The sequence below is a fragment of the Schistocerca piceifrons genome, chromosome 4 (genome assembly GCF_021461385.2).
Source record: "Schistocerca piceifrons isolate TAMUIC-IGC-003096 chromosome 4, iqSchPice1.1, whole genome shotgun sequence".
In the NCBI taxonomy this organism is placed as follows: Eukaryota; Metazoa; Arthropoda; class Insecta; order Orthoptera; family Acrididae; genus Schistocerca; species Schistocerca piceifrons.
Window position 1 is genome coordinate 146,508,515 of NC_060141.1, and position 23,620 is coordinate 146,532,134.

The window sequence follows — 23,620 nt, forward strand, 5'->3', positions numbered from 1 at the left end:
ACTGTATGGCAAAGTGTTTTGTTTTCTTCCTCAGGGTGAATGTTATCCAAACTGAATGTACCTGTTTTGTGTATAACAAACACATAATCTATATTTCTTGGGATTCTCCGCAGTTATATTCCACTTGACAACAGAATGAAGTTGTGCACAATGTGACAGGTTGTTGGCTAAACATTAACTCACATTGAGTTATTTTATCAGACTTCTTTATCTGCTGCTTCATTGTTTAAATAATGAACAACAAAGACAGATCACTTGGTTACCTCTTCAGATATAGGTGGTGGTCAGAACCGCAATCAGTCTGTTACACATAAGTAAATAGCTGCTACAATACATAATTCTGAACTCGAAACAACTGAAAAGTTTTGGTTTGTATGTTACGAAAATCGGAAAAGACGACGTCACTTTTCGTAAATCTGGCATTGCTTCGTCCAGTCAGATGATCGTAAAAATAAGTAAAGAAAGAACCCTAGTTTGTGATACACGTTGATTACTGAATTAACAAAATTGTATCGTTTACTTTGAAGACTAGCCATTCGTAATATTACATTAAAAACTATTTTTAATCAGAAGAGACGCGGAATTTCGCCTTTACGAGATTTTATTTTAAACAAAAACTTTGAAACAACCAATCTGATGACGTTACATGCGTATATGGTGCAATTAGCGACTTTAATACACGCAGCGCTATAGCACACTGGTAATGTTTTGGTCAGAGTGTCATGGCAGTGAGCCACGCCCCCATGACTTCAAAACGTAGTACGGCTGGGATACGTAGCGCCATCTCCTCTTATTCTTACCTTAACTCGTTGTTCTTACCTCCATTATTGCTACCATCGTTTGCTGCTAACCAAAGATCACTGTAAGCCAAAGATACCTTACACTATGTGTCCTGGAAAGGCTTTGAAACCCGCGAACTTTCAAGTAATTGTAATGTGTAATGGTGTACGTGTGTTGTCGAAGCGTTAGTTAATTGCGAGCAGTTGTCAGAAAGCCAGAAACATGTGAGAAATAAGTAGGAAGTAGCGCAATGGACCGTTAATAGAACTAATAGCATAATTCCCCAGTTTAACGCTTATCAACTTTTTGGTATAGAACGCTAATGCTATCGTCTGCTAGAATGTTGAAGAAATGGAATTTTATATACGACCGCCGGGAGGAACAGTGGCCTTATATAATATGGAGAAATGTGTTTCTCAGAGGTTTGAAGTTCTCAAACTTTTGAATTATAACAAGAGCACCGATAATGTGGCGTTTGACTGTTTAATAGAAGGAACTGCGTTGGATAAAGTAGGGCATCATACTTTACGGTAAGTATTAAGTTTTTCTTTATAGAACGGTAACATAGTAATTATGAACAACATGTTTTGCACTTTGGCACTCCTTCATAGTGTATGGGAAGTAGTAACTATAAAACCTAGTCAGTTTTGGCTAGTACTCGTTTTTCTTGTAATGTCAATTTACGAACCCTGGTAGTTTTAAGCTTTTTCAAATCTGGAACATTTCACTGGTGATAGTTTGTAAGTGATGTAGCCTATGGTATGTGTACAGTACATAAAAAGATGCTCTCATAAACAAGGAGGAGTGCTTTTTTAAAAAAAAAAAATTATGCAAACGTGGTGGCACTGTTGATAGTTACATGATGTTGCCTTACTCGCACCTTTGAACTAACTTAGCATCCACGGTGCTACACGGCATTTTTGACATTAACAAACCTTGCCATAGGTGAAAGAAATGACATGTACATAGGCCCTAATACGCACCAAAATACTACTTGTAATTTTGTCTGTAATGTACCAAAGCGTTTCTGTTAATTACAGTTGTACTGTTAATATGGAACAAACATGCACTTGTAACGCGCTGCTGATGAATCTGTTACACAACCTTTATTTCGCATTCGCACTTGGTGGATATGCCAACTCTCAACTAGATTATCTGTGAACCTAACCTAGACTTTGGGCTGTGCAACTCTTCACCATAAGTAGATTTTAGGGAGGGGACGGGAGCGACAGTGGCACACGCCTAATCCACTAAAGTTGGAAGTGAAAACAAGCAGTTCTCTTCCATAAAGTACTTTGAAATTGCTAACTTCATCAGTACTTGATGCTTCAGTCAATTGGTCAATCTCGGCAACCACACCGTGTGTTGACTCGAAAGAAGAATTAACTATGTTTGCTTTAAGACTCATATGGGAGGATGTACATTTTTCTCATTAACAACTTACGTACCTCACAAAATTAATTTGAGACAAGTATCATTACAGGCTTAGTTAGAAACTTAAGAATCTCAAATTCAATAATAGTAGCAAAGCATTAAAATGTCAGATGACTGATATTCTTTCCCTATTGCTCCACACTTCTCTAAATTTTGGCCTGCATATGGAGTAGTTCCATGTCTGCCAAAGTGGTTGTCCTGATGCGCAAAATGTGAAATAAAAAGCTTTATAGATCTGTGTGCAAATCACTGAATAGTGGTAGCTGTTCTCATCATGACATCTACCAGTGTATGAGCGATCTGTGCTCTATCTTAAGGGCCACTTAATTTCGTGTCACTGGAGGGGGGGGGGGGGAGGGCGGGAAGTAGTAGACAACTAGTGATATCTGGTTCAAAGTATCTTGTGCTAAGAAGAAACCACCTTATATAATGTAAAAGGCTAGTTGTAATGAAAATTTAAAGGGCACTACAAGTGTTGTTTCCAAACTCTTTAATGTGCTGCAAGAAAAGTAAAAGCCATATACTTAGCACTGAAAATTCACAACTCTGAGAACAAAACAAAGGTAATTTGGTATATTTATAAGTATGAAATGAATGAAATCTGCCCCCACCCCTCTAACTCCCCCAACCCTCTTGAACTATGAACCTTGCAGCTGTTGGGTGGCATGCATGACTCGATGATCCAGGTAGATGGTAGTTGTACCATACTGCAACTACATTGGAGGGATATATGTGGGCAGACCAGACTAACATAAGGTTCCTGAGAAGAGCCAACCAACATGGCCAAAATGGCATTGATATGTTGGTCTGCAAGTAGCTGAAAGCCATGAGAAATTACGCCATTTCACTTCCCAAGGACATGCAGCTCTAAGATAAGGTGTGATAATGGTGGCATCTTGTTTAGTAAAATATTTCAGAAGTAAATAGTCCCACATTCAACTCAGTGGGTAGGAACCACTAATTGGGGGGAGGGAGGAGAGTTTATCAGGAGAGAGAGGGAAAAGAAAAAAAATGCCATCTACTCATTGGAGTATGGAATGTTAGAACCATTAACTGGGAAGGTTGGTTAGAGAATTTAAAATGTGAAATTGAAAAGTTGAAGTTGCACATAGTAGTAATAAGTGATGTACAGACACAAGAAGAACAGGATTTATGGCTAGGTGAGTACAGCGTTATCAGTGCAAAGTGAAGTAGGGTAATACAGTAGTAGTAACATTTTTAATGAATCCATCACACTAGTAAAACCATATATTCCTCATAGCTCCACAGCCAATGAAGAGACTAAAGGCACATATGATGGGATAAAATAAATTCAGATAAACGGTGTGATAAAGATTTATTCATGATGGGGGGACAGAAATTCAGTAATAGGAAAAAGAAGAGCATAAAAAATGGACATAGAGGAATGTTTGATAAGTCATTGGCTTTGGCCAGTGATGTAGGAAACATAACAAACACTGTAAATATGACTGTAATATGATGTTAGATGATTTTTTTCAAACAGATGAAGCAAGAGACCTGTCTGTCACTACTGCCAGAGTTCTTCTTTTTAGTATCACATTTGTTGGCTTTGCCAACTCGTCTTCCAACCTAACCAAGACCGGCAAAGCTACAGATCACTCTGCCACCACAACTTTTTTTTGTTGCTTGATAGTGATTCACTTCACCAACCAACCACAAAACCGTGAATATTTGCATGAAAAAGAGAAGTGAGAACAGCCATTAACATTACATCACTGGCCAAAGCCAATGACTCATATCGAACGTTCCTTTTGACTCTTAAAAATATAAGAACGTGGACTGGAGGAAAGGGACGAAAGGTCAGGCCACCTGGAAGAATTATGCACAGAGCATCAGCCGATTATGGGCTTACAACCTAATCCACATATCGCTGCCCTCCATGAGAAGCCTACTAAGCTATCTCTTCAATACAAGCAACCGCTCATCCCATAAGTAAGGAAAAACTTCTTTCAAAAAGTAGCTCAAAGTTGAAGAAAGTGATAGTGAAACCTTTGAATCGGTGAGCTCTCCACCTCTCAGATGGGGACGTTACTGTTGAGGATATGGATTTACAATTAGAGGATTCGGAAAGCCGCACATTGGCTAAATTCCCCCTGACCTTGCGGGTACGTCACTGCCCCAAAGGGAGAAAAATTAATTTCTCCCACAGGGTGTTGTGTGTTGAAGTGGAATTTAAGTGGATGCCGATCAGATTTGGGAGAATTACTGCTCTTGGTCCATGAGAAACCATTCTGCATCTGCTTGCAAGAAACTTATTTTGAAGTGACTGACAAACCTGCATTAATGGGTCACACACCCATGCAGCCCCCCAGGGGGTCCACAACCCTTTTTGTGGATACTTGCGTAGCGAGCACGGGACCCTGAGCTAATGTGGCCCTCCTTCCTTTCCGGGCTGCATACCTTCCTTTTCCGCATCCTTCCCCATCCCCCATCTTCGTACCCCCCCCCCCCCCCCCCCCCTCCCCCCCCACCTCCGCCTCTTTCCTTCCATTTCTCCCCCTCTGGGAGTATGTTTTGTGCCTACGTCCGGGGACGGACGCTCGAAAATGTAACACATTCTTCGCTTTCTCTGCTTGCAAGTCTTTGTCCTTCTCTTTTCCTTACCTCTTCTCTTTACCCTTTTCTCCGCTGCGGCGTTTGAGACCTCTCTTCTTTCCTTTCGTTCCTGTGCCTGTTTGAAGGCCAACCCATGCATTTCCATGTGTAGCCGGTGATGGGGTAACGCGTAATTCCCCGCCACGGGTAGACAGGTAGGGCACATACGCACCCCCTGGTAACGGCCAGGCCCAGGGAGGGGTGATTACCCGAGCTGATACCTTCTGAAACTGCCGATTGGTCCCTTCGTCTGTTTCTTGGGAGGTGTGACCTGAGGTGTGAACAATCACCTAAGGCGGGAGTACCCTCAGAGAGGGCCCCCACAAGGGAGGAGCGCGCCATCGGAGATGCCGGTAATCATGAGGGATACTTCCCCAATGGTTTCCTTATTTTCTACCATATCTGCTCACAAGCGCAAGTTCAATGAGTCTCAGCCACAGACAGTTCTTCAATCGTTGCCACAGTTCCTTGTTGTTTCTCGATCTGACGAAGGTCACGACTTCTCCACGGTCAACCCTTTCATTATTCAGGAAGGTGTCGACGCAATTGCAGGTCCTGTAAAGTCTTGTTCCAGATTACGGAATGGCACTTTGTTGTTAGAAACAGTCAGTGCCCTCCAGGCACGAAAATTGCTGCGTACTTCACTGCTACACACCTTCCCTGTCCAGGTGGAAGCGCACTGCACTTTAAATTCCTCACATGGGGTCGTTTATACATGCTCCCTCGACGGATTGTCCGACGAGGAAATTCAACACTACCTGTCTGACCAGGGCGTAACGACTGTTCGAGTCATGAAAAGGGTTGACACGAACATCGTTCCAACCCGTACTGTCTTCTTGACATTTGACAGAGTTCAACTCCCATCGAACATAAAAGCGGGCTATGAGAGAATCTCCGTACGCCCTTACATCCCAAACCCTACGCGTTGCTATCGGTGTCAGTGGTTCAATCATACCAGCCAGTCCTGTTCCAATCCGGCCAAATGTGTTATGTGTGGCAAGGATGCCCATGATGGTGCTTGTCCACCTCCGTCCCCTCGTTGCATCAACTGTATGGGTGACCACACTGCTTCCTCTAGAGATTGCCCCATTTTTAAAGACGAAAAGCTCAATCAGGAAATCAGAGTGAAGGAAAAGGTGTCGACCTATGCTGCTCGAAAATTATTCGCCAATCGAAAGCCCACTGTGCCTCACAGGTAAATACAGCAATGTCCTTGCCTCTCCTCGGCCAACAAAGGAGGCAGCCACGCAGACTTGTGATCTCACCTTTAGTGCCACAGTCGTCAGATCGGCCAACGCAAAGATCGCCCGTTCAACCTCCCCACTCTCGCCTGCTCACTCTATGGTTCACCCTTCATCGGGTTCTGCTAAATCTCGAGCCCAAAAGTTAGACACCCGGACTTCCAAAAGAGAGCCTACTCGTGAAGATTTTTTACGCACCCCAACTTCACAACCATCGGTTCCTCCTTCATCTAAACATCCTGTTTCCAAGAAGGCTAATAAGAAACTCAGTTCCTCTCCTCCCCCGCCACGGCATGTCTCATCTACAGCACCACCTGGCAGTAGCCGCCTTCGGCCATCTTCTGTGTCGCCGAGGCGCACTGCTGGCAGCCGATCAACCGGCCGATCGCTGGTGGCAGAAGCTGCTCCTGAACAACCTTTGCATCAGGATCTTCTGCCTTCGGCTGAATGCCGTTCCACACGCTCGGTCGCAAGCTCTGAGCAGTCGTTGAATTGAGGGCAACCTTGGTCACATTCTTCCATTTTCTGTCCATCATCCATTGGAATATCCGTGGCATTCGAGCCAATCGGGATGAATTGTCGATCCTCTTACAATCCTACTCGCCGGTCATCTTCTGTCTTCAGGAAACAAAACTGCGTCCCCATGACCGCTTTGTTCTCCCCCATTTTCAGTCAGTCCGATTTGATCTCCCCTCTGTTGAAAGCACTCCAGCACATGGAGGACTCATGATTCTTCTCCATGATACTCTCCATTTACACCCAATCCCCTTAAACACTTCCTTCCAGGCTGTTGCTGTCCGTCTTTCCCTTTCGGGATACACCTTCTCTCTTTGTACTGTATACATTCCATCGTCCACACCAATGGCACGAGCTGATCTCCTTCATCTTCTTGGTCAGCTTCTGCCCCCCTGTTTGCTGGTTGGGGACTTCAATGCCCACCACCTGCTTTGGGGATCTCCACATCCTTGTCCGCGTGGCTCACTATTGATAAACGTCTTCCACCAAGCAGATCTTGTTTGCCTCAACACTGGGGACCCTACATTTTTGTCTGCCTCGACGACAAATTTCTCTCATTTGGACCTTTCAGTCAGTACTGTTCCGCTAGCTCGGCGCTTCGAATGGTTCGCCCTTGCTGATACACACCCGAGTGACCACTTTCCATGTGTCCTTCGATTGCAGCCACAACTGCCATATATGTGCCTGCGACACTGAAGTTTGCCCAAGCCGATTGGACACTCTTTTTGTCTCTAGCGACATTTGATGACCGTCACTTTCCTAGCGTTGATGATGAGGTCACTCATATTACCGACGTTATTCTTACAGCTGCGGAACGTTCAATACCTCACACCTCCGAATTGCCCCGGCGCCCCCCCCCCTGTTCCTTGGTGGAACGAGGCATGCCGTGACGCAATACATGAGCGGCGATGTGCTCTTCGCGTTTTCAGACACCATCCTACTTTGACCAACTATATCCGCTATAAGCAGTTCCGTGCGTGAAGCCGTCACGTCATCCGCGATAGCAAGAAGGCAAGCTGGGACTTCTTTACTAGCTCATTTAACACCTTCACTCTCTCCTCTGAAGTTTGGAGTCGTATTAGACGGTTATCTGATGCGCCTAGTTTCTCCCCGATCTCTGGGCTCACTGTCGCGCATGATACGAGGGCAGTTCAATAAGTAATGCAGCACATTTTTTTTCTGAATCAGGGGTTGTTTTATTCAGCATTGAAATACACCAGGTTATTCCCCAATCTTTTAGCTACACAACACTATTTTTCAACGTAATCTCCATTCAATGCTATGGCCTTACGCCACCTTGAAATGAGGGCCTGTATGCCTGCACGGTACCATTCCACTGGTCGATGTCGGAGCCAACGTCGTACTGCATCAATAACTTCATCATCCGCGTAGTGCCTCCCACGGATTGCGTCCTTCATTGGGCCAAACATATGGAAATCCGACGGTGCGAGATCGGGGCTGTAGGGTGCATGAGGAAGAACAGTCCACTGAAGTTTTGTGAGCTCCTCTCGGGTGCGAAGACTTGTGTGAGGTCTTGCATTGTCATGAAGAAGGAGAAGTTCGTTCAGATTTTTGTGCCTACGAACACGCTGAAGTCGTTTCTTCAATTTCTGAAGAGTAGCACAATACACTTCAGAGTTGATCGTTTGACCATGGGGAAGGACATCGAACAGAATAACCCCTTCAGCGTCCCAGAAGACTGTAACCATGACTTTACCGGCTGAGGGTATGGCTTTAAACTTTTTCTTGGTAGGGGAGTGGGTGTGGCGCCACTCCATTGATTGCCGTTTTGTTTCAGGTTCGAAGTGATGAACCCATGTTTCATCGCCTGTAACAATCTTTGACAAGAAATTGTCACCCTCAGCCACATGACGAGCAAGCAATTCCGCACAGATGGTTCTCCTTTGCTCTTTATGGTGTTCGGTTAGACAACGAGGGACCCAGCGGGAACAAACCTTTGAATATCCCAACTGGTGAAAAATTGTGACAGCACCACCAACAGAGATGTCAAGTTGAGCACTGAGTTGTTTGATGGTGATCCGTCGATCATCTCGAACTGTGTTCGCACGCTCCGCCATTTGCAGGAGTCACAGCTGTGCACGGCCGTCCCGCACGCGGGAGATCAGACAGTCTTGCTTGACCTTGCGGCGATGATGACACACACTTTGCCCAACGACTCACCGTGCTTTTGTCCACTGCCAGATCACCGTAGACATTCTGCAAGCGCCTATGAATATCTGAGATGCCCTGGTTTTCCGCCAAAAGAAACTCGGTCACTGCCCGTTGTTTGCAACGCACATCCGTTACAGACGCCATTTTAACAGCTCCGTACAGCGCTGCCACCTGTCGGAAGTCAATGAAACTATACGAGATGAAGCGGGAATGTTTGAAAATATTCCACAAGAAATTTCAGGTTTTTTCAACCAAAATTGGCCGAGAAAAAAAATGTGTTGCATTACTTATTGAACTGCCCTCGTACATTAGTGGACCCCGTCGCAATTTCTAACTCATTGGGTCAACACTTTTCTAAGATTTCGAGCTCTTCAAATTACCTACCAGCGTTTCTCCCGAAGAAACGTGCAGCGGAAGTGCAACCTCTTGCTTTCTCCTCTCAAAATCGCAAAAGCTATAATACTGTTTTCTCCATGCGGGAACTCCAACATGCACACTCTTCTTCTCGCTCCTCCGCCCCAGGACCGGATGGTATCCACATCCAAATGTTGCTGCATTTATCATACCATAGTCTGCTTTACCTCCTTCGCCTTTATAGTCGAATTCGGACCGACAGTACTTTTCCCAGACTATGGCGGGAAGCTATCGTCGTTCCTGTTCCGAAACCTGGAAAGGACAAACATCTCCCCTCTAGCTATCGCCCCATTTCTCTCACGAGTAGTGTATGTAAGGTTTTGGAGCGTATGGTGAATTGCCGTTTAGCTTGGTGGCTGGAGTCCCGCAGTCTTTTAACACCTACCCAATGCGGTTTCCGAAAGCATCGTTCTGCAGTTGACCATCTTGTTTCTCTCTCCACTTACATCATGAACAATTTTCTCCGGAAACGCCAAACAGTAGCAATATTTTTTGATCTGGAGAGAGCATATGATACCTGTTGGAGGACAGGCATCCTCCGCACACTGTTCTCTTGGGGCTTTCGAGATTGGCTGCCCCTTTTTCTTTGTAAATTTATGGCAGAGCGCACATTTAGAGTGCGGGTGAACACTACGCTCTCTCGTACTTTCTCCCAAGAAAACGGGGTACCCCAGGGCTTCGTGTTAAGTGTTGTACTGTTTGCCATTGCCATAAATTCAATTATGGATTGTGTCCTTCCTGATGTCTCGGGCTCCCTCTTTGTGGACGATTTTGCAATCTACAGCTCTCAACGAACCAGCCTTCTTGAACGACGTCTTCGAGGATGTCTCGATCGCCTCCACTCTTGGAGCATCGAAACCGGCTTCCGTTTTTCTCACAGTAAGACCGTTTGTGTTAATTTTTGGCGTCGTACGAAGTTTCTTCCGCCTTCCCTACATCTAGGCCCTGTCAACCTTCCGTTCGTGGACGTCGCTAAATTCTTGTGTCTTATGTTTGACAGAAAACTGTGCTGGTCCTCCCACATTTCCTATCTTTCGGCTCGCTGTCTGCGATCCCTCAACACCCTTCGTGTCCTGAATGGTACCTCCTGGGGAGCGGACCGAGTGGTCCTTCTCCGCCTCTATCGCGCCTTAGTGCGCTTGAAATTGGACTATGGAGGCATAGTTTACTCCTCTGCTCGGCCGTCTATTCTTCAGTGTCTCGACTCTATCCACCACCGTGGATTACATTTAGTGTCTGGAGCTTTTTACACCAGCCCTGTGGAAAGCCTTTATGCTGAGACTGCTGAACCTCCGCTGTCCAATCGGCGAGCTGCCCATTCTGAGTCGTTATGCTAGCCACCTGTCTTTCATGCCTGCTAATCCAGCCCAAGACATTTTTTTCGACGCCTCCTTGGATTTAGGGTATGCAGGCCGCCCTTCCTCCCTACTACCACCAGGAATCCGCTTCTGTCAACTGCTCCATTCTCTTTCCTTCTGCTTTCCTAAAACTTTCTTGACAACTTGGCGTGCAGCACTGCATTGGCTCCGTCCCTAGACCTGCCTGCTCCATGACCTTTGTCAGTTTCTCAAGTTTGGTACCCCTTCACTTGTTTATCGTTGGGCATTTGCTGCTCTATGTCCACAAATGAAGGAAGCCACATTTATTTATGCTGATGGCTCAAAAACATTGTTTGGTGTAGGAGTGCCTATATTGTTGGCGACACCCCAAATCGATTTCAGCTTCCCGACCAGTGTTTGGTTAATACCGCGGTGCTTTACGCTGTTCTCCAGGCTGTCCAATACATCCGTCGCCATCAGCGGATACAGTATGTTATCTGTTCAGATTCTCTCAGCTCTCTCCTCAGTCTCCAAGCTCTCTACCCTGTCCACCCTCTGGTCCACCGGATTCAGGACTGCCTCCACTTGCTCCACTTGGGGGGGCGTCTCTGTGGCATTCCTCTGGATCCCAGGACAGGTTGGTATCTTTGTGAATGAGGTGGCCAATATAACAGCCAAGGCTGCAGTCTCTTCTTCAGCCAGCTATTCGCGTGATTCCCTTCGCCGATCTACGGAGTGTTTTATGTCATCGTGTTGCTCTTTTATGGCACGCACATTGGTTGACACTTCCCAATAATAAATTGCGGGACACAAAAGCTCTTCCCTGTGCTTGGACCTCTTCCTCCCGAACGCGTCGTCGGGAGGAGGTAATTTTAACTGGACTCTGGATAGGGCACTGTCTTTTTAGCCATCGACATCTCTTTAAGTGGTGATCCTCCCCCACTCTGTCCCCACTGCTCTCAGCTGTGGATGGTAAGACACCTTTTACTTGAGTGCCCCTATTTTACTCCGTTATGCGCCCATCTACAGCTGTCGCCTGATATACCTTCCATTTTAGCAGATGACACGTGCTCAGCCGATCCCATTCTTGAGTTTATTAGTGCCAGTGAGATGACGTCAGTCATTTGAAGCTCTTTTTGGGGACAACCAACCCCCTTCTATAGTGGTTTTTTAAGCTTTCCTTCTGTTTCTAGTTTCTCCAATTTTTTGAGTTTCGTTCCCATTGCTGCTGGTTTCCAGTTTCGCTTTTTTTTTTTACCTTTTCCTAAGTCACAGACCGGGCACTAATGACCATAGCAGTTTTGCGCCATAAAACCATGACATAAAAACACCCCTGCAGGAAGGACGATATTACTGGAGACAGAGCTACACGTAGAGTGGCTGTTTTCATTGAGGACAGGTGCCACTCACTCTCATGTCCCTCTTACCATGGCCATACAAGCAGTTGCTGTGAAAGTCCTAGCACCATTTAAGATCACGGTGTGTTCTTTATATATTCCACCTCACGATCCTTTGGATGCAGATGCACTGACAGAACTCTTGCGGGCACTCCCACACCCATTCCTCCTTGTGGGGACTTCAGTGCACACATTTTGCTGTGGAGCTCAGTTATCAATTGCTGCAGATCTCAAATTATCGAGTGACTCGTCCATTTAGAAAATATCTACTTTTTGAACTCGGGCAGATGATACATTTTCCAACAGCTACAGGGTCTTTTTCAGCAACGGACATTATTTGCTCCCCAGCTAGTGCAGACTCAGTTCAGTGGGAAGTGGCTACAGATTTACATTCTAGCAACCATTTCCCAGTGTGGAACTGTCTGCCGATTTGGACAGTGGTTGATAAGAGACCATGAAGATTGATGATTCAAAGGGCAAATTCGTTGCTGTACAGCACAGGTTACTTTTCAACAAAAGGACTGTGCACAGGAGATGGTGGCCCACGTCACTTGAGATCCAACAGGCTGCCGCAGAGTCCGTCACCTAGTCTAGCAACCACATCATACGATGATCTGTACCTTGGTGGAATGACAGTGTCGATTAGCTATCAGAGACAGACGAACAGCACTACGTAACATCAAAAACCATCCAACTACAGGAAACCTTAATGCCTTCAGATCTGCGAGAGCACATGTGAGGCGAGTGATAAGGGAATGGAAGAGGAATTCCTGGAGGGTCATTCCACTGGAAATCATCAGATGGGGGTTGCATCATGGTTACAGATTTTAATGAAATTTGGTACAGTTAATATCTGCACTAAATTAAGTTCATATCTCTGATACTGAAATGTGAAACCCCTGGGTGGCTGAGCTAGGCCCTCCCAAAGCTACAATTTTGGCCGTGTTTTTTTGAAAAACATGCCACCATGTGTGACCACCTAGCTCCTGTACTAAATCAGGTACAGCCAAAAGGTTGGTCTCATTTGAAGGGTGACACCTCTCCCTTGTAGGAGAAAGTAAGGATGGGTTGCAATGGTTCATAGTTTGGAAGTAAGACATAGACAAACAGCTACACAAGTTATCGCATTTTTGCAAGTTTCCAATATTTTTTATCTCACATATGAATGATAGCATTGAAACAATATTTGGTGTATATAGAGAGGTGATAAGAATGAATTCATAAAACAAATTTGGTTGTTACTTGCATGCACACATTGACTTTTTGGATTTTGAAAATTCAGATATTGTCAAAATTCACTATTTGGAACCTCCCCAAATGCAAAGTGTGCAAGGTCACAGTGTGCTGCAAATTGCTTCACTGTGTAGCTTGTATCTAAGTCTAATTATCCCCAAAATATATTTGCGTTACTCCCATTTATTGTAAGTCATTTAACAATGTTCTAATACTGATACACCGCATATTATACTAGGCGTTCCATGAGTGAATGAGCCTATGAGTGGATGTTAAAAATGTGAAAGTCATGACGGAGAATAGTTTCAATGAAATCCTAAGGTACTGAAATTACATGTAGAGAATAGAAACATTCAGAAAGGTTTTTCCGTTTTATCACCCCTCACCTTAGAGAAATTACACTCATGGGTAGTAGTGGTAAACAGTAGGTTGTAAAGTTGGCAATGATTTCACACCGTTTGACAAACAGTTCATTGTTACAATGATTGTCAACCATTATTGACAATAGTTCATTATTAAACTTGTTTTCAGTAGCAGTTTACAAATCTGGATACTAGTAGGCATTACCAAGTTCTTTTGCATTAATTTATTCTTTACAATGAAAGCTCTCCCATCTGTCACTAAAATCATGCATTGGTTTTTGATAATTAAGGAAGACTTTCATTTCTTTGAGTCATGCTCAAGATCTACTTTTCATACATAAACACTGTGATGGACAGCACATGCTACTTGTGATGGATGGGACAATTTATATGAGATAATTAAGTTAAAATGTAGCCCCTAAAGCATCTAACCATGACACTGCTATCTTTCAGGGATGTTTCTGAAGTGTCCAAAGTGCATTAAGTTAAATTCAACATTAAGTTTTTAATTTTTGACTCTTGTTTTATTTTTATGTTGTTAATCCAGAACCATTAATCAAAACTGCAGACAAAAATAGTGGTGAATTACTAAAATTGCCCATTAATCTTGTCTATCAAATAATAAATGTTTGAATTCCAGCTAAAGAAATCAAAGATTTAAATTATACATTTTATTTTGATTTCCCTAACTCCAAATGTCCCTTCCATCACGTGTGGAAAGCCTGATACATGTAATGATAATTTACTGTTTTTATGCACGAACAACAACCTAACCTACCACCTGTAATACAGTTCTGCCAGCCCAGGAGTCCTAATTTGTCCACCACCACCATCCAATCACAGCTGTGCTGTCACTGTGCACGGTACTGAATCATTTTATGAGGAGTGTGCATGACACTACAGTTCACTATGGGAGTGAGTGGTGAAGTGCATGGTCAATGTGTGGATGACTTGAAGAAATGTTTTCTGGGTACAGCATTAGGACAGGAGTGTCATAAACTATCTTACTCTAGACAATCAGGACTCAAAACATATGTGTGACTGTAGTGATGAGACAAAACACCTATTGGCCGTTCGTACAGGATTACAAATTAATGACGAGGAAACTTTGTGTTACCATCATGAGAAGGTATACCTGGACAATTTTCCACAAAGTTTCGGTTGTGTATGTTGTGACCCATTCTCTCATCACAAGGATGTGGTAAAAAAATATCTGAGAGTTATTTCCACAGAGCTCTGTAGGCAGCTTTCTGGTAATGTCAATCTTACACCTGGCAAATGTCTGTACTCAAAGTGTTATTGCATGATTAACACCAGTATAAGAAGCAACCAAGAGAATGAATGTTCAGTAGATGCAAGTGACAGTTTTCAGCCTGCTGAAGAATTTGCAGCTGTAGTGAATACGGGCTGTAGTGCTCTGTGCGTCACCACTTAAGAAATGGCGTCTGAGTAGTAATAAAAAAGAAAAGTCTCACATGGCAAAACAAAGTACAAGAAAATCTGTTCTGCTGTTCATAAGCACTTGGAAAAGAGTCTCGAAGTTACAATATCTAATGATGAGGATCATATCCCTTCAACTTCCACCCAGACTGACTTTGCTGATCGTATTGAACTGCTAAAAGAAAAATGTTAAATGGCTATTTATGAAATAAAAAGATTCTCAGTCTCCTTCCTTTGAAGTGGGCAATTGCATATTGTGCTAGGGAATTTGGGTGGTCAGAATATTTGGTTTGGAAGGCTGGGGCACTGAAGGAAAAACAAGGAATCTTGCCTGATGTGCCACATCATGGATGTAAGTCTTTATGTGATCATGTACAACATGCTGTTCATACATTTTATGAAGGTAATGTGTACAGTCGATTGTGTCCAGAGATGAGACTTTGTATCTGTCCAAACGGAATGTGGTGTTAAGGAACACAAGCAGAAACACCTTGTTTTAGAGAATTTGAAGAGCTGTATGCAGCCTCCAAAGAGAAGTTTCCATCTTATAAAACTGGTTTCTTGAAATTTGCACAGTTGCATCCCAAATGGTGTGTACTCGTGGAACCCATGCTGTGTGTGTTCGTATTCATCACCAGAACATGAATCTGACGTTAGATGTCACCAAGCTTAGTAAGAAAACTACAGACTTACTTCAGAAGATTGTCTGCTCTACAGAAAGCAATGATTGTATGTTATGTACGTCTTAAAAGTACCCTGGAGGTGCAGTGTATTTCAGATGTTCTTGCAGAATCAGAAGACTGTGTTGGGCAGATGATGTCCAGTATAAGCAGTGGATTACAACAGATTGCTGTACATTGATATCAGTGGTGGAAACAGTTGATGATTCATACACAATTTTTGCAACAAACTGGAATTGCTGAAAAGTCATCATTTTATAACAAAATAGCTATCATGTTATCTAGCTTCACTGAAAGAAACAGTTGGTCCAGCAGTGTGTATTGTCATTGGAGATATTTCTGAGAATTACTTGTTTATTGTATAAGATGCAGCACAAGGATTTCACTAGCAGCAATCCCAGGCCACGGTGCATCATTTTATAGTTTACTGAAAGCAGGTTCAGCATAATCAGCTGTAAAGGCAATGTGCATAATAAGTGACTATCTCATTCTCTCAGTAGCTGCAGTACGTTTTTATTAGAAAACCGTTGTTCTCCAAATAAAAGATGCAATGCCACACTTAGGAAAAATTCACTACTTTTCTGAGGGAGCATCATCTCAATATAAACACCGGAAAAATTTAAAAAATCTGACACTGCATTATGAGGACTTTAGAATTGATGCTGAGAGGCCTTTCTTTACCACTAGCCATGGGAAGAGTGCCCGTAATGGAGTTGGTGGAACAGCCAAAAGACTGGCTGCCAGGAGGAGTCTCCAAGAACATTAACACCCAATCCTCACTGCACAAGCACTGTTCGAATTTGCATTGCAAGAGATAAAGGGTATTTACTTCTTCTATGTGTCCTCACAAGACTGTGAAAATAACAATGCAATGCTACTGAATGAAGATTTGATCAGTGCAGGACAATTCCAAACATAAGACTGTACCACCACTTTATACCTGCTGGAAAGGATGTTGTTAAGATGTATCGAACTTCATGCTCCTCGAGATATGATATGGGTTATCTCTGACACAATCCAGAGGCACAACAGTCTCCAGTACAATACCAAGCAGTATCATTGCGGATTTCAGGCAGTCTTCTTCCATTATTTATGTCTACGATTCTAAGTGGTACCTTGCATTTATTATGAACTGTTCTGAAGAGAACAAAGATGTTCTGGTGAAGTATCTGCATCCACCAGGTAAAGCTTACTTTTTAACTAACGAAGCCAGCTGGGTGAAACTCGGGAACATTCTAAAACCAAATGTTGTGCCAAACACTATAACAGGCAGACAGTATGCACTGGACAGGGCAACTGAAATTGAAATACTTCAGTAGTTTAACAAGTATCAGCAGTCCAAGTAACGAAAGGCACCAATCTTCAACACGTGTGCTTCTGATGTAACTTTCTATTTAGATAATGACTGATATGTTCAGAGAGTGAAACATATTATTTCTCCTAACTCAGGTTGAACATGTTGCAGAATAATGGGTCTCTTGTGTCAGATTCTGTGGCACTTACAATATTGTCCTTATTGACAAGTACACACTATTAAAGAGTACAAAAAAAGGGTTACGCATTGGAGTAACCCAAAAATATTGTGGGGGTAGTTAGACTTAGATGCCAGCTACATGGTGAAGCAATTTGCAGCATGCTATAACCTTACACACGTTGCATTTGGGGAGGTCCCAAATAGTGATTTTCAATAATTTTGAAATTTTCAAAATCCAAAAAGTCAATGTGTGTGTGCAAGTAACACAACCACATTTGTTTTATGAATTCATTCTTATAACCTCTCCATACACATCAAATACTGTTTCAGTACTATCATTCACACAAGATAAAAATATTGGAAATTTGCAAAAATGTGATAACTTGTGTAACAGTTTGTCTATGTATTACAATCTAACTATGAACCACTGCAACACATTATTGCTTTCTCCTGCTAGGGAGAGGTGTTACCTTTCAAATAAGCTCAACCTTTTGGCTGTATCTGATTTAGTACAGGAGCTAGGTGGTCACACATGGTAGCATGTTTTTCAAAAAAACACTGCCAAAATTGTAGCTTTGGGAGGGCCTAGCTCTGCCCCCTGGGGGTTTCACATTTCAGTATGTGAGATATGAACTTAATTTAGTGCAGGTATTAACTGTACCAAATTTCATTGAAATCAGTAACCATGATGCAACCCACTTTGGCTGAAATCTGATGATTTTCAATGGCATGAACCTGGAAGAAATTCACAACTTTCATTAAACAGTCCCCCCCATGAACCATGGACCTTGCCGTTGGTGGGGAGGCTTGCGTGCCTCAGCGATACAGATGGCCGTACCATAGGTGCAACGACAATGGAGGGGAATCTGTTGAGAGGCCAGACAAACAAGTGGTTCCTGAAGAGGGGCAGCAGCCTTTTCAGTAGTTGCAGGGGCAACAGTCTGGATGATTGACTTATCTGGCCTTGTAACATTAACCAAAACGGCCTTGCTGTGCTGGTACTGCGAACGGCTGAAAGCAAGGGGAAACTACAGCCGTAATTTTTCCCGAGGACATGCAGCTTTACTGTATGATTAAATGATGATGGGGTCCTCTTGGGTAAAATATTCCGGAGGTAAAATAGTCCCCCATTCGGATCTCCGGGCGGGGACTACTCAAGAGGATGTCGTTATCAGGAGAAAGAAAACTGGCATTCTACGGATCGGAGCGTGGAATGTCAGATCCCTTAATCGGGCAGGTAGGTTAGAAAATTTAAAAAGGGAAATGGATAGGTTAAAGTTAGATATAGTGGGAATTAGTGAAGTTCGGTGGCAGGAGGAACAAGACTTTTGGTCAGGTGATTACAGGGTTATAAATACAAAATCAAATAGGGGTAATGCAGGAGTAGGTTTAATAATGAATAAAAAAAAAACAGCATAGTGAACAAATTATTGTGGCCAAGATAGAGACAAAGCCCATGCGTACTACAGTAGTACAAGTTTATATGCCAACTAGCTCTGCAGATGAGGAAGAAATTGAAGAAATGTATGACGAGATAAAAGAAATTATTCAGGTAGTGAAGGGAGACGAAAATCTAATAGTCATGGGTGACTGGAATTCGACAGTAGGAAAAGGGAGAGAAGGAAACATAGTAGGTGAATATGGATTGGGGGGAAGAAATGAAAGAGGAAGCCGCCTTGTAGAATTTTGCACAGAGCATAACTTAATTATAGCTAACACTTGGTTCAAGAATCATAAAAGAAGGTTGTATACCTGGAAGAATCCTGGAGATACTAAAAGGTATCAGATAGATTATATAATGGTAAGACAGAGGTTTAGGAACCAGGTTTTAAATTGTTAAGACATTTCCAGGAGCAGATGTGGATTCTGACCACAATCTAATGGTTATGAACTGCAGATAGAAACTGCAAAAAGGTGGGAATTTAAGGAGATGGGACCTGGATAAACTGAAAGAACCAGAGGTTGTAGAGAGTTTCAGAGAGAGTATAAGGGAACAATTGACAGGAATGGGGGGAAGAAATACAGTAGAAGAAGAATGGGTAGCTCTGAGGGATGAAGTAGTGAAGGCAGCAGAGGATCAAGTAGGTAAAAAGACGAGGGCTGATAGAAATCCTTGGGTAACAGAAGAAATATTGAATTTAATTGATGAAAGGAGAAAATATAAAAATGCAGTAAATGAAGCAGGCAAAAAGGAATACAAACGTCTCAAAAATGAGATCGACAGGAAGTGCAAAATGGCTAAGCAGGGATGGCTAGAGGACAAATGAGAGGGTGTAGAGGCTTGTCTCACTAGGGGTAAGATAGATACTGCCTACAGGAAAATTAAAGAGACCTTTGGAGAGAAGAGAACCACTTGTATGAATATCAAGAGCTCAGATGGCAACCCAGTTCTAAGCAAAGAAGGGAAGGCAGAAAGGTGGAAGGAGTATATAGAGGGCCTATACAAGGGCGATGTACTTGAGGACAATATTATGGAAATGGAAGAGGATGTAGATGAAGATGAAATGGGAGGTAAGATACTGTGTGAAGAGTTTGACAGAGCACTGAAAGACCTGAGTCGAAACAAGGCCCCGGGAGTAGACAACATTACATTAGAACTACTGATGGCCTTGGGAGAGCCAGTCATGACAAAACTCTACCATCTGGTGAGCAAGATGTATGAGACAGGCGAAATACCCACAGACTTCAAGAAGAATATAATAATTCCAATCCCAAAGAAATCAGGTGTTGACAGATGTGAAAATTACCGAACTATCAGTTTAATAAGTCACAGCTGCAAAATACTAACGCGAATTCTTTACAGACGAATGGAAAAATTGGTAGAAGCGGACCTCGGGGAAGATCAGTTGGGATTCCGTAGAAATGTTGGAACACGTGAGGCAATACTAACCTTAAGACTTATCTTAGAAGAAAGATTAAGAAAAGGCAAACCTATGTTTCTAGCATTTGTAGACTTAGAGAAAGCTTTTGACAATGTTAACTGGAATACTCTCTCTCAAATTCTGAAGGTGGCAGGTATAAAATACAGGGAGCGAAAGGCTATTTACAATTTGTACAGAAATCAGATGGCAGTTATAAGAGTCGAGGGGCATGAAAGGGAAGCAGTGGTTGGGAAGGGAGTGAGACAGGGTTGTAGCCTATCCCCAATGTTATTCAATCTGTATATTGAGCAAGCAGTAAAGGAAACAAAAGAAAAATTCGGAGTAGGTATTAACATTCATGGAGAAGAAGTAAAAACTTTGAGGTTCGCCGATGACATTGTAATTCTGTCAGAGACAGCAAAGGACTTGGAAGAGCAGTTGAACGGAATGGACAGTGTCTTGAAAGAATGATATAAGATGAACATCAACAAAAGCAAAATGAGGATAATGGAATGTAGTCAAATTAAATCGAGTGATGCTGAGGGGATTAGATTAGGAAATGAGGCGCTTAAAGTAGTAAAGGAGTTTTGCTATTTAGGGAGCAGAATAACTGATGATGGTCGAAGTAGAGAGGATATAAAATGTAGACTGGCAATGGCAAGGAAATCGTTTCTGAAGAAGAGAAATTTCTTAACATCGAGTATAGATTTAAGTGTCAGGAAGTCGTTTCTGAAAGTATTGATATGGAGTGTAGCCATGTATGGAAGTGAAACATGGACGATAACCAGTTTGGACAAGAAGAGAATAGAAGCTTTCGAAATGTGGTGCTACAGAAGAATGCTGAAGATAAGGTGTGTAAATCACGGAACTAATGAGGAGGTATTGAATAGGATTGGGGAGAAGAGAAGTTTGTGGCACAACTTAACTAGAAGAAGGGATCGGTTGGTAGGACATGTTTTGAGGCATCAAGGGATCACAAATTTAGCATTGGAGGGCAGTGTGGAGGGTAAAAATCATAGAGGGAGACCAAGAGATCAATACACTAAGCAGATTCAGAAGGATGTAGGTTGCAGTAGGTACTGGGAGATGAAGAAGCTTGCACAGGATAGAGTAGCAGGGAGAGCTGCATCAAACCAGTCTCAGGACTGAAAACAACAACAACACCACATTAAACAGTCCACCTCCACTGCACAAGTTTGGGAATCAATAAGGTGGATTTAAGGCAAGGTTGGTACACATCCCCTTATGGCCTTGTCGAGAAATAGGGTCTTGGTGGACACACCTAAAGACATGGCTCAGGCTTTAGCTGAACACTTTTTTACAGTCACTGTTCCATCCATACAAGCTCCTAGGTTTCAGGTGTTCCATAGGGCTGTGGAGATGGGGAAGCTCCATTTCTTCTCATGTAATGAGGAAGTCTACAATTTCCATTCTCCATGTGGGAACTGGAATCGGCTCTGTCTGCAGGCAGAGACACTGCTTCAGGACCTAATGAGATTCATTATGCCATGATCCACCACCTGTGCTCTGTAGTGAAAGGACAGCTCCTCTCTCATTTCAGTCAGATCTGGTTTGATGGACAGTACCCCACTCCTTGAAAGGAGGCAATATTAATCCCATTGTGGAAACTAGGCAAAGAACATAGCACCCCTAACAGTTACTGTAGTGTAGCCCTTACCAGTTGTATGGGTAAGGCTCTTGAACGCATGGTCAACTGCCACTTCATCTGGCCGCTCAAATCCCGAGGTCACCTGAGCCACTCAGAGTATGGTTTCAGGTGGTACCATTTCACCCTTGATAAATTAACTCTACTGGGTACAGCAATACAGGAGTCCTTCTTATGCTGAAACCATTTGTTTTGTGTCCTTTTTTTTACCCTGAAAAGTCATACAACACTACTTGGAGGTACAACATACTTCGCCAGCTTCATAAATGAATGGGGACTACATGGACATCTGCTGCTTCTTATCCAATCCTTCCTCGAGGGCGGGCACTTTTAATATCGAGTTGGTGGTGCCTTGTCTGATTGCTATGTTCAAGAGAATGCGGTCTCCCAACGTGATGTACTTTGTGTCACATTGTTTGCCATTGGTATCAATGGCATTTCCTCTGCAGTCAGGAGCCTTGTCAAATGCTCTTTGTTCATGGGTGTCTTCACAATCTTCTACTCTTCATCTGATTTTACAATTATGACAAGGCAATTACAACTGACCATCAGGAGGGCGAAAACCTGGGCAAAGATTACTGGATTTCCGTTCTCACCAGAGAAGACTCCATGTGTCAATTTTAATTGTGCTCATCGAAGTTTTAACCAGCCAGTGCTGACAGTGGGGGACAATATTTTACATTTTCAAGAAACACTGTGCTTTTTGGGTTTATTTGACTTGACATTAACTTGGCTTCCACACCTGTAAGACCTATGAAGAAAGGGCTTCCAGTCATTGAATATTTTGAAATGCTTTGGTGGAAAAGCATGGGGGAGCTGATAGGTCCCGCCTCATGCAGTTTTGTGGGGCATTTGATTTATCAACCATAAATTTGGCCTTGTGGTCTATGGATCAGCCCGTATTTCCTACCTCAAGATATTAGATGCTGTCCACGATGAGGGCATTCGGGTATCGACTGGATCCTTTTGGATCAGCCCAGTTCAGAGTTTGCGTGCAGAGGCTGGTGAACCACCACTCTGGATTCATTGACATATCCTTTTGGATTGACAGGCACTCAAAATCTCAGCGTCACCTCAGTCTATGGCATTTAATGCAGTGGACCAAATCAACTTTCGATGGCTGTCTAGGAATTGGCCCCACCTGACCTAGCCATTTGGGATACATGTTGCTGACTGTCTCAAGGATCTGGATATGCCAGACCTACAAATACCCAGCCAGGGATGGAACGTGTTGCCTCCTTGGTGTCTTCAGAGACCCAAAGCAATTTTAATCTTGACACAGTACTAGAAAACTTGCACTCCAGATTACGTTTTTACAACTTTGTTTTCTTCCAATCTGAGTGTTTACTGCAGTTTTATCGTTGTTTATACAGACAGATCCCAGTAAGAGGCTTGGTTGTTCCACTATTTTCCCTGATAGGATTTTTGAAGTGCTTCTTCTGGACCTATTTACAAATTATGATGCGGAGTTATACAGCATTATGAGGCATTGGAGAGGTTTCACAGACATCACCATACAAGGGTTCTTGTCTGTTACGACTCACTTAGTGCACAACAAGCACTTCACCAAATGTATCCAACAGATATGGTGATGCAGCTCATCCGTGGCTCCTTACAGTGGCTCTAACACCATGACAAGGAGGTGGTCTTTAGCTGGGTGTCTGGCCTCGTTGGGATACAGGGAAACAACATGGCCATAAAGTGGCCAAGGAAGCATGTTGGGATGGTGTTGTCCGTCAATATCCCATCCTGTTGTATGGCATCATCTCATTTTCTTATAGTCGCATTGTATGTCAGTGGGAGACTGAATGGTTGAAGGTGACAGAAAACAAACTGTTCTCGCTCAAATCGACCACACAGGCATGACTGACTTCCTGTCAGCCTCATCGCTGGAAGGAGTTTCTGTTTACTAGGCTGCGCATCAAACATGGCCCTTTAACACATGACTTCCTCCTCTGTTGGGAGGATCCACCACTTTGTGAGGTTTGTGGTGTGCCACATTCAGTTCAGCATAT

The 23,620-nt window shown here is 43.2% G+C and overlaps 1 protein-coding gene across 7 annotated transcripts in view; it reads left to right on the forward strand.

Moving 5' to 3' along the window:
- The first annotated feature begins 852 nt into the window (after positions 1 to 852).
- Positions 853 to 23,620, forward strand: part of LOC124796349 (DNA primase large subunit-like) — a 189,125-nt gene continuing 166,357 nt past the window's right edge. For 3 of the 7 annotated variants that reach the window (XM_047260495.1, XM_047260496.1, XM_047260497.1), the window contains exon 1: positions 853 to 1,310. In XM_047260495.1, coding sequence (XP_047116451.1) covers positions 1,132 to 1,310 — 179 coding nt within the window. In that variant the 5' untranslated portion in view covers positions 853 to 1,131. The remainder of the gene's footprint in view (positions 1,311 to 23,620) is intronic. The other 4 variants (XM_047260493.1, XM_047260499.1, XM_047260492.1 and 1 more) reach the window with 3 other exon arrangements.